Source organism: Coffea arabica, chromosome 4c (assembly GCF_036785885.1).
Source record: "Coffea arabica cultivar ET-39 chromosome 4c, Coffea Arabica ET-39 HiFi, whole genome shotgun sequence".
In the NCBI taxonomy this organism is placed as follows: domain Eukaryota; kingdom Viridiplantae; phylum Streptophyta; class Magnoliopsida; order Gentianales; family Rubiaceae; genus Coffea; species Coffea arabica.
In genome coordinates, this window is record NC_092316.1 from 44,609,902 (window position 1) to 44,624,019 (window position 14,118).

At 36.5% G+C, this 14,118-nt stretch overlaps 1 protein-coding gene across 1 annotated transcript; it reads left to right on the top strand.

The window, feature by feature from the left end:
* Nucleotides 1-2,117: 2,117 nt before the first annotated feature.
* LOC113740194 (uncharacterized) lies at nucleotides 2,118-14,089 on the top strand. Its single transcript, XM_027267725.2, has 9 exons — nucleotides 2,118-2,797; nucleotides 4,855-5,023; nucleotides 5,133-6,403; nucleotides 7,038-8,801; nucleotides 9,031-10,041; nucleotides 11,518-11,622; nucleotides 11,766-11,855; nucleotides 13,126-13,236; nucleotides 13,315-14,089. The coding sequence occupies exons 1-9, from the start codon at nucleotides 2,741-2,743 to the stop codon at nucleotides 13,855-13,857; spliced, it is 5,121 nt and encodes a 1,706-aa protein (XP_027123526.1). The 5' UTR covers nucleotides 2,118-2,740; the 3' UTR covers nucleotides 13,858-14,089.
* The last annotated feature ends 29 nt before the right edge of the window (nucleotides 14,090-14,118 follow it).

Here is a 14,118-nt window from a genome sequence, read left to right on the forward strand (position 1 = left end):
TTTGTCAATTGTTCTAGTGTACTTCTTAATTTTGTTGATTTCGACTTGAACTTGAATCTTTTATTACTTTCTGGGTCTGTATGGATATTCGATATCAATGAATATATATATATATATATATATATATATATATATGTATATGTATATAATTAAGTTTGGATATTGCTACTGCTTTTGTTATTGAGGTTGTTGTTCTTACTTTTGGAGTTTGTGAGTGAGTCCTGACGAAAGTTAGGCAGGTAGTCCGCCAAACCTCGGGGTATACTTTAGGGAAAGGTGCGGTCATCACAAAAATGGCTTTTCAATTTTAGTTCTTTGGCAATAAAATTCAAACCATTTAAACAAAATCTAAATGAGCTTCAAGTTTGATTAATTCCTGAAAGTAGTCTTTTTTACACTGCTTTGTTTTTTCTTTAGAAAACGTTTTAAAATACTATTCTCTTTTCTCTTTATTTTTATCCGAGGAGAATAATCTTTGTAAGTATTGTTTATCTAATTCAAACTCTTTTGAAATAACATTGAGTTGACTATCAACATGCATTTGAGATTGTACAAGAGAATACTCAGTTTCTTCATCTTCTTGTTTATATTTTGTTTTTGAAATATTTTGTCTAAAATCAACTTCTTCTAAATTTAATTTAGTATTAATAGAGGAAGCAGAAGGTCTTGACATAGAAAATACTTTTTTCTTTGAAAACTCTATTTCTACTGTTTAGTCAGGTAACTCTATAATATTACCGACACTACTGTTTTCTCTTTCTACCTATTTAGCAGTGATTATATTTTCTAAATTCCATTTAGAACTATTTGTAATAGATTCCAAAGATAATCTCTTTGGAATAAAAGTATTAGAATGTTCTGGATTTGCTTCTAATAACATAGTTTCTCCTTGAACTTGCATATTTAGAGCTTTTGGATTAATGGTTGTTTTCATGACTTTGTAATCAATTTTGTAAATAATAGCTAACGATCTTCAATCTTCTAAAAATTCTGTATTTTTAGTTTGAACATTTAAAGTTAAGGAAGCTAAAATGTTTGGATCTAATAAATGTACTGTAAAATTTGAATAACAATTGAAATAAATAGGACTAGTTTCTAAGTTTGATTCAACTAACCCTAATAACGAATTTTGGAAAGAAATATGTCTTGCATGATTTAAACAAAATAAAATTGGAGAATCTAATCCTAATTGATGTAAAGGTTTAACTGCAACTTGAACCATTCCTATATGTAAAAATCTATATTTGGTAGAATGATTAACAATTGTTTCTTTATTTAATAATCTAATAACTTCAAGATTTCTTTTAAGAGAAATAGTTTGTTCAGTTAATTTTATTGAATAATCTTTGAAAAATTCTAAAGTTCATTTTTGATATACTTTGTGTATTTTTAAATCTGGAATAGTGCAATTATTAAGCTTTTGCTCAATTTTTTCTATATTTATTTCTATATTACTGATTATATTTGATTTTCTTCCATTTCCCCTAAGGTTTAATTACTGATTTCATTACCACATCTTCCTAATTCTTGTTAATAGACTGGCCATGAAATTCTATTTAAGTCTTGACTTAAATTTGTATTACCGGGACCACCATCGGAACCATCGTTATATAATCCTATTGCCGCTAACTAACGACTATCGGACTAATCAACTCTAATACAAAGTTAGCTTTAGACAAGACACAAATTAATCAACCACCGAGCTTAGCTGAGTGGCCATCGAGGTGAGTCTTAAAACTCTTCTTGGACTATAGGTGGGGATTCAAATTCCATCCGCAGCAAAAAAAAAATTTAAAAGTTGTACTATAACACTCCTTCGATCCAGTAAGATCTGGCTACCTACTAGCCCCCTAACACAAATTCTCTTTAGACTCCCCCTTCCTAATAATTTAGGATAAATTGGATATATAATAATTAATTTTTCCGAAAATAAAAACAAGACACAGATTAATCAAAGCTAGAATATTAATTTTGAAGAAAACAATAAGACGGCATCTGGCTCTGATACCGAACCGTAACCCATGATGAAATTGAAAGATAATCCAAATTAATTTGTGGAAAACATATGACAGATATATGCGTCTGCGTGTGTACATATCTTTTGTTTTTGTTGTTTTTCAGCTAAAGGTGCATGATGGGCTCAATAAGTATCACAAATCTGATGCACATTTGGACACCAAATGTTATTAATTCTGAAAGGTGAGGACATATCTGTCAGATAAAATCATTCTCTACTTTTCTCCCTCCCACTCCTCCTTTCCTCAGTCTCCCATCATTGGTAATTTTGCACTTATCATTCTCATCACGTTCTCTTTTTCTTTCACCCTTTTGCCTCACTTATTCTTACCTCTACATAGCCCAGAAAATGTTTCGGTTATACCCTTTTAAAAAGTTTCTGCAAATTTATTCACAAAATCCAACTAAAAGTCCCACCCTTTAAAACATGTAATCCCAAGATTTTTCTGGGAAAAATCTCCCATGTGTTCAAATTCACAGCTTGTTCTTTAAAACCCATTTGTCCGATCATCATTTTATTGTAATTGTGATCATCGAATTGTTGTAAACTGTGTAAAATGCCACCAGATTGATTTCTTTAATTTTAATTTTTTGGATTGCTTTAGGAAGGAATAATTTGACTTCCATGTAATGTACTGTACTTTTTATGATGTTTTGGTGAGAGGGAAAATTTTTTTTTCTCCGTTTTGGGTTTTCTGTTGTTGCTGTAATTTAGAGATTTTTTATGGAGAGCAGCGAAGGAGGGGATGATCAAGGTTCTGGATGGTTGCAAGTTAAAAAGGTTTGATTTTTTTTTTTCATACGCTTTTCTGAATAATCAAGAACATTATAATTGTACTTTTTTGGATTGAAATATATTATATTTCACTATATTTTGCCGAAGGATTAATAGGGAATGGCTTTGGAAATACACTTAAACAATCGATCACATGCATTTAGAAGAATTACTCCAGTTCTTTTTTTTTTTTTTTTTTTGGGGTAGTGTATTTTCTGGGTAATACAGGAAGCTTTCTGAAGCAAGACTTATCAAATGAGATATCTTAAGTGTTTAGATATAATTAGATGTTATTGTATTAGTTTCTTTGTCTTGGATGATTACTTCAGTACATAGGAGGGAGGAGAGGGAATGAGGATAGTTTATTTTTGTTTAGCCTATGGGAAAGTTGAAGTTTTGATGTTAGAAATCACTTCTGGTATGGTGATACGTTTGACCGTAAACCGTTTATGAAAAAGAATTCTGTTTGCTTCCACTGGAATGGAATGCACCTGCTTCACTTCAAAAATTTGTACAGGATCTGGCTGGATACTCCAGTTTTTGACTCTCAATCTAGAAAGCATTCTATTCTCACATTTTGCAGCGATCTCTGAATAATGTTATGTTATGCGGCATGTCTGGTGGGAATAATATGCTGGTAAAAGAAACAGAAATTGTGAGCCCAAGATTTTTTTTTTTTGGCCTTGAGTTACACAAATAAATTAGTCTTAATATTACCTTCTGTTTGGCTTACAGCTTTAAAAGCTAATCTAAAGTTTACCATGGTTGTTTAGTTATTGTAAGCCCGTGGAGCTTTCATGTTTGTGCACTAGTTTATAAAGTTATTCCAATCTTACCTAGATAGCAGATTATCACGAAGTGGAACAAAATCAGGAATGTAGGGCGCTTCCCGTCATAATTGCAGAATGCTAGGGGTGGGATTCTTCAAATGTCTAGAAGAAATAGGGAGCATGATCCTTTTTTCTCGAATGTTTCTAAGATACAGTCTTTCTCTGTATGTGGAGATAAACTCTTCATATATGATGGAGTAGATAAAATGAATTACTCAATGCTAGGTTTACGTATAATTATCTAGTTCAAACAATACTCTTAAAACATAAGATTTATACTCAAAATTTACTTAAATTTTAGAAGCCCAAACAAAGTGCTGATATTTTGCTGATTATCTATGTTGACAAAATAGGATCCTATGATCTAATTGTTCTCATAACATGGATTTATTCTAATATTTGCAATGGTTTACTTCATTTCTTGCCCCTGATAAATATCAACAAGTGCCAATTGACTCTGAGGTGTAAAGAGCTATTCAGCATAGAATTGTACCAGCCTTTTGCCTCTACAAAATTTAGATGCCTATATTATTCTGCTTAATTTGATGTTTCTGATTATTGAATCTGTCTTTTGTAGTCAGATGCAGACCTTGTTAGCAGCTACTAATTCCAAACATGTTTAGGCTCCTCAGATAACTAGCTTCAGTTAATTTGCACCTCGAAAGTGCTGAAATTATGTGTTGGAATTCTAAATCTGCTGTATTAACATTGAATATAAAAAAAAATTGGGAATGAAATGTAAAAATTGGCGTTTTATGGTCTAAATTCCTTCCTTTCACATCTAATGTGAGATGCATTGGGTCATGCTTGGTACACAGTTTCTTACCATGTTTGTTGAATAAAGAATCCTTTCTTCTACTTTTGTTCATTTTAGGTGGTTGTTCTTTGTACTTCTTCCGGTCCATTTCTTCCTGTTCTTTGTAGAAGAATCCTTTCTTCTACTTTTGTTCATTTTAGGTGGTTGTTCTTTGTACTTCTTCTTGTCCATTTCTATTACTTTTCCTTTTAATGAAACAAGGGCAAGCACTGGCCTGCTAGTCGTATGACGAGATGCTATTGGATATTTTGGTTCCTTTTGTTCCTAAATTTTACAAGTTTGCTAGGCATGGTTGTATTCTTCTATGGTTTCTCATTGTGAACCACCCACTTGAGGAGCTGAGATCAGTAGATATTGGAAATCTCCTTAGGGCATGATTTTGTCTTTTTCTTAATAATATATGGTATTCTGTGCAGAAGCATAGAGGCAGTTCAAAGTTCTCTGTACATGGTTGGGTTGGAGGACTCTCTGCCAAACAAAGTTCTCATAATCCAGAGGGTCATTCATTGAAGGTAAAATTTGACAATCGTAGAAATGGTGGCCAGTCTTCAAAAGCAAGTACACATAATTTTATTGTTGACCCAGGTATGCTATTGATTCTACTAATGTGTTATAGATGGAGGTCATATATGCGATGCAATCGAAACTGCATTTCTTTTGTGATAATAGTTTGTGACTTCGCTGCTCTTGGTAGGTTTAAGGGACAAAAATTCTTGTCTTAAAGCTGGAGTTGTTCAGAGGCGGTCTCAAGGAGCTGATTGTAATGATTCTCTGACAAGGAATTCTGATGTTCTTCCAAAAATCAAGTGGGGAGATTTGGATGAAAAAGCTTTGCTCTTGCACCAGGAAAAGGCTGTTGGATCTGAGATGAAGTTTGGTAGGACTGAATGTCTAACAGTAGATCGTACAGAATTTCAGAAAGTTGATAATTCCATTCCATGCTCTTCTTCTGATCAGAAGGAAAATAATCTTGTCACAAAAAATTTAGATGAAAATCATCTTGTTGTGGCACCTGATGCATTGTTGCCTAGGACAAAGTCTCTGGGAAACAACTGTAAAGAGGTGAATGAATTGAAAGTGACTTCAGAAGATGTGAGATCGTTATTAAATACTGAAAGTGTAATCGACCCAAATGGTTCCGCCCCAGATTCCAGGGATAACACTGGACTTAAGCTGGTGAAAAGTCTTGATACCCATTTTCAGTCAAATGAAAATCCTTCATCTGTTGCAACCGACGTGCATTTGACACCTGCTGTTGGACGTGAAGCTGGATGTTCTAAAGTTACTGAACTACCTCTTGTTGATGTGAGTTCAAAATTGTTAGTGACTTTGCTGGATTCTACTTCACTGAGAGTGGGTGGTGCTGGAATGTTCACCACTCAAAGTCTCTCTGCAGATAAGAATTTGTGTTCACATACGGAAGAGGCTCTCATGAGTCCTGCATTTGGTGTCACACAGGAAGCAGGTTGTTCTAATGTTTCTGAAGATAGTGTTATTGACATCATGCCGGACATGGTATCTCGTGAATATACACAGACAACATCATTTGAAAATACTCAGCCTGAAACAACTGCAGAATCTATTGCTCTAAGCTCTTTTGGAAACTCAGAGTCTCCAACAGTTGATGGTGTTCTTGTTGACTTAGATAAAACTGAAATCATGGACTTTTCTGATGCAAATGGAGATGAAAGCAAAGAACGGTTCAGGGAACGCCTTTGGTGCTTTCTCTTTGAGAATCTTAATAGGGCCATAGACGAACTCTATCTTCTTTGTGAATTAGAGTGTGATTTGGAGCAGATGAAAGAGGCCATTCTTGTTCTTGAGGAAGCCGCATCTGATTTTAGAGAACTGAACTCTAGGGTGGAGGAATTTGAGAAAGTAAAGAAATCCTCATCTCATATACTTGATGGGGCACCATTAAATATGAAGTCTGATCATCGCAGGCCACATGCGCTTTCATGGGAGGTCAGAGCTCTTCTTTTCTTTGTTCTTTTTCCCAACATCAAGTTAATTGTACATGAGGGACAGTCGCAATTAAAAACTTTAAGGGTCTCATATTGTAAACTTGTGTTCATGCTTTTAACTATAACTTAGTTTGCTGTGTCTTTTATGCTTTCAAGTGTTCCAACATGCTACATACTGGAAATCCTCTTGGATGATGTTACAGGATAAAGAACCTTAAATCTTCCCTTTTGGGTCTGTTAGTAACTAGTCTAAGTCTCTCTCTCTCTCTCTGTATGTGTGTTTGTTGATTCTGTATATTGATTTCCTTATTGTGATTCCATTGGACAGTCTTTCGGTAGTGAATGAGTAGTAGTCACCAAGCATGCAATTATTGAGATTTTGAGACATACTTGACTATATCTTTGAGCACTGCAAATAACTTCTGTTATGAATTTGGCCACCATTGTCACTGCAGAACTAATTCATGGCATTGCATTTGTCACCTCAAGATAGTTCCATATTGCATTTAATGTAACAATTAGTAGAAAATTCTTAAGAATTTAATGGGTTAGCTCTGGTGGAGTTTTATCAAGATTGTTGATGTGTTTTTTCTATTTTTTGGTATTGATCTAATTTTATTGAAATTAGTCTTCAGGTACGTCGAATGACAACTTCCCCAAGGAGGGCAGAGATACTTTCTTCTTCTCTTGAGGCATTCAGGAAAATTCAGCAAGAAAGAGCTAGTGCACGTGTTGGCAATGCTGAAAAAGTGAAGCCTGATTGTGATAGTGGCTATTACAGATGCAGAGATGTCATGGAGGGGGATAATGGTGAAATTGACACCAGAAGTAATGTTGAAGAATCAATTCTGAAGCCAAGAAAGCGGCATGGAGCTTCTGATCTTTCAAGAGGGAACTCAAGTAAAGAAAAAAGAACTATCGACTCAAATAGGTGTAATTCTAGCGGGTCTAGGTTGCCTGTTAAAGGAGATTCTGCTTGTGCAGTCAGTGGAAAGAACAAGCGGGAGCTTATTGGAGCTCCCTGTGAAATTGATCAAGTACTTCCTAAGAAGGACAAGAAGCCCTCAGAATCTATGACTGATAGAAATTCAAAATCTGTTGATACCCTGAAAAAGCAAATTCCTTTGTCTGAAAGGGAGAAGGAAAAGAGAAATGGAAATTTATGGAAATCCATGGATGCATGGAAGGAAAAGAGGAACTGGGAAGACATACTTGGACCTCCACATCGCGTTTCTTCGCGTTTCTCACATTCACCTGGTATGAGCAGGAAAAGCGCTGAGAGGGCACGGGTATTGCACGATAAACTTATGTCTCCTGACAAAAAGAAAAAATCTGCTCTAGATCTGAAAAAAGAAGCAGAAGAGAAGCATGCACGGGCTATGAGGATACGAAATGAACTTGAGAGCGAGAGAGTTCAAAGGCTTCAGCGGACCTCGGAAAAACTGAATCGTGTCAATGAGTACCAGGCTGAACGTAACATGAAGTTAAGAGAGGTAATGTATGCCCGCCACCAGCGCGGTGAATCCAGGCATGAAGCTTTTCTTGCTCAAGTAGTGAGAAGAGCTAATGATGAGAGTAGTAAAGTTAATGAGGTGCGCTTCATTACTTCATTGAATGAAGAAAATAAAAAGCTTATGCTGCGTCAAAAGTTACATGATTCAGAGTTGAGAAGGGCTGAGAAACTTCAATTGCTGAAAACTAAACAAAAAGAAGATATGGCAAGGGAAGAAGCTGTTTTAGAGCGCAAGAAGCTTCTTGAGGCAGAAAAAATGCAACGTATTGCAGACATACAACGGAAAAAGGAAGAGGCACAAGTAAGAAGGGAAGAAGAACGTAAAGCATCTAGTGCGGCACGTGAAGCAAAGGCCATGGAACAGATGCGAAGAAAAGAGGTTAGGGCTAAAGCTCAACAGGAGGAAGCTGAACTCTTGGCCCAGAAATTGACTGAAAGACTTAGTGAAAGCGAACAGCGTCGCAAGTTTTATTTGGAGCAAATAAGGGAAAGAGCTTCTATGGATTTCAGGGATCAAACTTCACCTTTCTTTCGTCGGTCCTTGAATAAGGACAATCAGGGTAGATCTACACCAAACAATAATGGTGAAGATTGGCAAGCTAACGGCACCAGTAATTCAGGAAGCTGTGCTCTTCTAACAGGCAATACGCAATCACAACATTCACTGAAGCGAAGGGTCAAAAAAATTCGCCAGAAACTTATGGCTTTAAAGCATGAATTTGTGGAGCCATCAGTTAGTCCTGAAGTTGCTAGTATTGGATACAGAGCTGCGGTAGGAACGGCAAGGGCAAAAATTGCAAGATGGCTTCAGGAACTTCAAAAGCTTCGGCAAGCAAGAAAAGAAGGTGCTGGAAGTTTTGGTCTTATAACCGCCGAAATAATTAAGGTACTGAGTTTGTCTTTGTGTATGAGTTCTCATATTATAATCTCTTTGATTGTCTAAAGATAAGAGGTCAAGTAGACAACTGGATCATTCGCCAGATCATATTGGAGAAAGTCCTGTTCATTTCTTTGATTGTATCTCTTATCTGCCTTTGGTTATTATTTGTTACTTGTTAGTTATTTGGATAGTTTTAGAGGGAAAAGTAACCATGATTTTTTTTCTCATGGATTAGTTCTTGGAGGGAAGGGATACTGAGCTGCAGGCTTGTCGCCAAGCTGGTCTACTTGATTTTATTGCCTCTGCTCTTCCTGCTTCTCACACATCAAAACCTGAAGCCTGCCAGGTTACATTGTGCCTTTTAAGGCTTCTTAGGGTAGTCTTAACAGTGCCTGGTAATCGAAGTTATTTTCTTTCACAGAATCTCTTACCACCTATAATCCCCATGTTGGCTGCAGCACTTGAGAATTATATTAAAATTGCAGCATCAGCAAATATTCCTGGTTCCACAAGCTTGATGTTGAGTAAATCATCAAGTGGTAATCTGGAGTCCGTATGTGAAATTTTGGATGGTTTTCTTTGGACTGTTGCTACAATTATGGGTCATGTAAGCTCTGATGAACGTCAAATCCAGATGCGAGATGGTTTATTAGAGCTTGTGATCGCATACCAGGTTATTCATCGGCTGCGGGACCTTTTTGCTCTTTATGATAGGCCCCATATAGAAGGCTCGCCCTTTCCTTCTTCCATACTTCTTAGCATTAACCTATTGGCAGTTCTGACATCCAGATGTAGAAAAGGATCTTCAATAGACTGGGAATCGTTTCCTAGGGAGTGCATAAGTGGGAGTGTAGGGGTGAAAGTGGCTGAGGCTGTAGTTTTGAAAGGGTTACCTGATGTACCAGAAGATAAGCCACTTGATGCATTGCTTGATGGTGGTGGTTCATCAGACAAAAGGGATAATTTTGGTGTAGTCGAATCTATTAACACAAAGACAGATGTTATAGATGTTAAGGATGAGTCCCCAAGCATCCAGTGTGATGATAATACTAATAGTCCTGTTTCTTTAAAGGAGGAAGAGAAGTCAACAATTATGGTTACCGAACAAAAGGACGAAATCAGATCTAATATGAAACAACCCGTAGCATTTCTCCTTTCTGCAATATCTGAAACTGGGTTGGTCTGCCTACCTTCCATGTTGACAGCTGTGCTTTTGCAGGCCAACAACAAATTATCTTCTGAACAGGTAAGACCTTTGCACTTTTCAAAGTGCAGAAGTAGATCTACTTAATTCCAATTAAATCTGCATAATTGCTGACAAGGTAGAGGGTTCATTGTTTTGAGTTTGAATTCCAATTTGCTGTTAATAATTGTGTTTTTCCTAGCCATTGGTAGTAAGCACAAATGTCGGTCAGATTTGTACTGGGGCATGACAAGTCTGTATGACACTTTGGTCATGCCGGCAGTTTGGATTTGGCATGACAAGTTTCACAAAAGGTTTTTTGGTTTGCATAAAATCCCCAAAATTTTAAGTGATTCTTTTGCAGTATATAGGTGGTGAAAATGTAACTCATCTTTGTTGATACTAGTTGGCATTCATGGAAGGGCCATGCATCAAATAAAAACCGTGTTGTATGTAGTTTGTCTTCAAAATGTGCAGATTGTGAGTTGATATCCCATGTGATTGTGAGTTGAATCTAGTAGGGATTTTTTATTACTTAACAGGTATCATCTTCTTGAGAAATATAATATTTTACAGTTCTTTTCCAAAATTGCAACTAAAAGCTGAAAATTACGCCCTTACTTTTTGTTGATAAAACAAGGAAAAGTATGAAAGCAATTGTCTGTGGTGTATTCCTTTGGGGCTTATATCCAGCAAGATACCTTCCTGATAGTGGGAAACCTTCCCCATTTGAGATTTAGAATCAATGTAATGTTGCATAGAGAATCGCAGCGTAAAGTTGCTTTGTAACTTCTATTCCTTCAGTAAACTTATTGTTGAAGTCGTCTAAGTTATCTTAAGAGGGTTACATGAATTAATGTTTTTACCGGGGCCTTCGTAAAATTTTTGATCTTTTACCACAACACCTAATTCTTGCTGAAGTTATTTTGAAAATGAAAATAAGTTTTTATGCCACTGTTAATTGTCTGTTAATGCTTGTAGTGCCAAATGCACCTAGTGCGTGTTACACTTTAAGATCTAGCTGTTCTAATTGTTTAGGATGATATGTTTTGACAACCATGCTTCACCACACTTGGCAAGCTATCTAAGCAATAATATCTGCATGAATGCTTCTTGTGAACTCGGTTATCTTTGAGGAGGGATTTTGTGGGGCTTAGAAGATAATCTTTAATGCCAAAAATAAAAAAGGGGCTTGGGGTGAAAAACAAACATAAAATTAAGATGTTTAATTGGCTTACTTGGTCATTTTGCCTATGTAGCATTTTCGTTTGGAGTTAACTATTCTTGTTTAGATATTCTGGTACTAATATTTTATTTAAGCTTATCTGTTTATTCTATAGCTTGTTCTTTCTGAGCTCAATATTCAAGTGGATCGAACCATCTTTTATGACTCTTTCTAAACTTTAATAATTACTGGCTGAAAAACCATGGAAGCCGAAATGTCTTCTGGTTGAAGTTTTGCCTTTCTTGTGGGCATGATAAAGCTCTAAGATTTCTCTATTTGGCATGCTAATCGAGAATGAATGATTGTTTTTGCAGGTTTCATATGTTCTTCCTTCCAATTTTGAGGAAGTGGCAACTGCGGTGCTAAAGGTGTTGAATAATTTGGCACTAATTGATGTAACTTTCATCCAGAGTATGCTAGTGAGTATGCGTTCTGAAATTTTTTTTTTGGTTAGAATGGTTTTCTTGGCTTGCCTTCTTGACAGCTTGTCTTTGTTAGTCCTCAAACACATTATTTCCTCTGTAATCAAGCCTGATCCTTCATCTTTTCCTGCACATAACAGGCCAGACCAGATCTGAAAATGGAATTTTTTCACTTGATGAGCTTTCTTCTTTCTCATTGCACAAGCAAATGGGGAGTGGCTACCGATCAGGTGAGACTATATGTATCCTTCACTCCAAATTTTGGCATCAAAATGTTTATTAGGTGTGCTGGTTGTTGCATTTGGATGTGGTTTTATGGTTTACGCGGCACCAACAGATTTTATTGCAGTCTTTCATGGTCAGAAACTGTGCATGCAGCTCAAAAACTTAGTGACCTTTTAGGCTGTTGCTCTTCATGCATTGTGGGCTGTCAGAGTTACTGAGGAACAGTTGCTTGCTCTTTCCTAATTTCTTTTTCTTTCAATTATGCCCTGGGCATATTGTCATTACTTTCTTAAGTAGGTTTATTATGAGCCTTTTTTTTTTTTTTTGGTTACCACTATACTTCAATAGCTTTGCATGTCATTGGTACAAGCTGTTCTAGCAAATTATGATTTTTATTATGATGCAATATTTCTTGTCAATTTGTTTTTTTTTTTAACTCAAGATTCTGTTGTCCTACTGGTAACAGGGTCTCAAGTTTTCTTGTAAAAATGCTTATTCATTATTTGTTAATATTGCTTGGAATAGTGGGTATTTGACGTGGTTTTTGTTGCATTGCTAACATTATTGTTATTTGGTTTTTGTCTTTATGTCACCGTTAGAAAGATGCAAGAACTTACCAAAGAATTGTAGAAGTTTGCATCAGTATTAATTGTTCTTAGATAGTTTCTTTGGTGTTAGTGCTTTTCGTGAAAGCAGAAAATGAGAAACTGCCAACACAATTCATTGACTCACACAAAAGAAAAAGAGAACGAAAGGACAAAGGATCTTACTATGTTGCATCTGGACTTATACCTTTTTTCTTGAAATGTCTTAATAGCACTGTAAGTTATTGCAAAACTCATATTTGTTTCTATTGGTCAACATGGAGTGAAGTAAGTGGTTATGATTGTATTTCATGCTCTCCTGGGTTAGCCATGTACTTGTCTTTTTTCCCATTCTTTATCCAGTAACCCCGCCACTGCATTTTGCACCTTTATTAAACATAAACAAGTTAACTGTCAGGTACTCCTGCTTTGTGCCCCTCCGTTCCTCTTTTTTCCATCTTCTTAGGTTTTAGTGGGGCCAGTTTGGTGGATTTGTGGAATTTTCTTGGACTGAGGGCACATTCCCCCGCTTTCACTTACATTAGTCCGAGTCGAGTATTTTTTCTGTCTGTAATTAGTCTGATGTCTTTCCCTTGCTATTGCTTGCTTAACTGATCAGTGGAACTATCATATCCATTTGCGTATATAAAAAGGTGAAATTTCAAAAAGTTTGCTTGTTTGTGCATGTCAGATTGGTCAATTGCTGGTGGAATCTTTGTTGCTTCTTGGTTACTTTTCACTTTTCCACTCCGAGAATCAAGCTGTCCTTCGCTGGGGAAAGAGCCCTACCATTCTTCACAAGGTAAATGAACTTGAATGAGATTAACACAAATTTCAGATTTTGAATGATGGAATCTAATTTATGAAGCTGAAACTACAGGTGTGCGACTTGCCATTTGTTTTCTTCAGTGATCTCGAGTTTATGCCAATCTTGGCTGGCACACTGGTTGCTGCCTGCTTTGGATGTGAGCAGAACAAGACTGTTGTTCTTCAAGAACTCAGCACAGATATGCTCATTTCCTTGCTCAAGTCCTGCAGAAACAGTTCGCCAGCTCCTGCTGAATCTATTGCAGTGCTAGATAACACTCCTCCGGATGAAGCTGGTGAATCTAATCACTTGGGTCCTGAATGTAGAAAATCTCAAGTTGACACTCCTCCTCAGAGATCTCAGCGGCCCAATAACCGCAATGCTCGGACTCTGTCCCAGAAAGGTGCACCTTCAAACAATATTAAAACTATTAAGATGCGGATTCAAAGAGAGAGTAAAGTCGGGAAGCTTTCTGAAGAAACAGGCCAAAAGCACAACCCATACACTAGTGAAACTTCTGCTGCAATGTTGCACTGTAGATTTCCTGAAAGATTTATGGATAGAGCGGAGCAGTTCTTCTCTGCAGAATGCACCAATTATTCCTTACACCCATGAGTTACACTGCCAAGAATTTTTTTGTTCGTGTCCTCTTTTTTATAAGATCAGCTGCAGAGCTAAAGTGGAGAATACAGCAGGATTTGGCAGATCGTTAATGTTATGGGAGATGATCGTCATCTCCAATTGCAATTTTGGTTGTAAGGCACATCTTTTACAGCCTTTTGACAGTCTTGCATACGAGTTCTTTTGAAGTCCTACTTAATGCAACACAGGTTTAACTTGGTTTTCAGTTGAATGGCGACATATATTGACACCAGG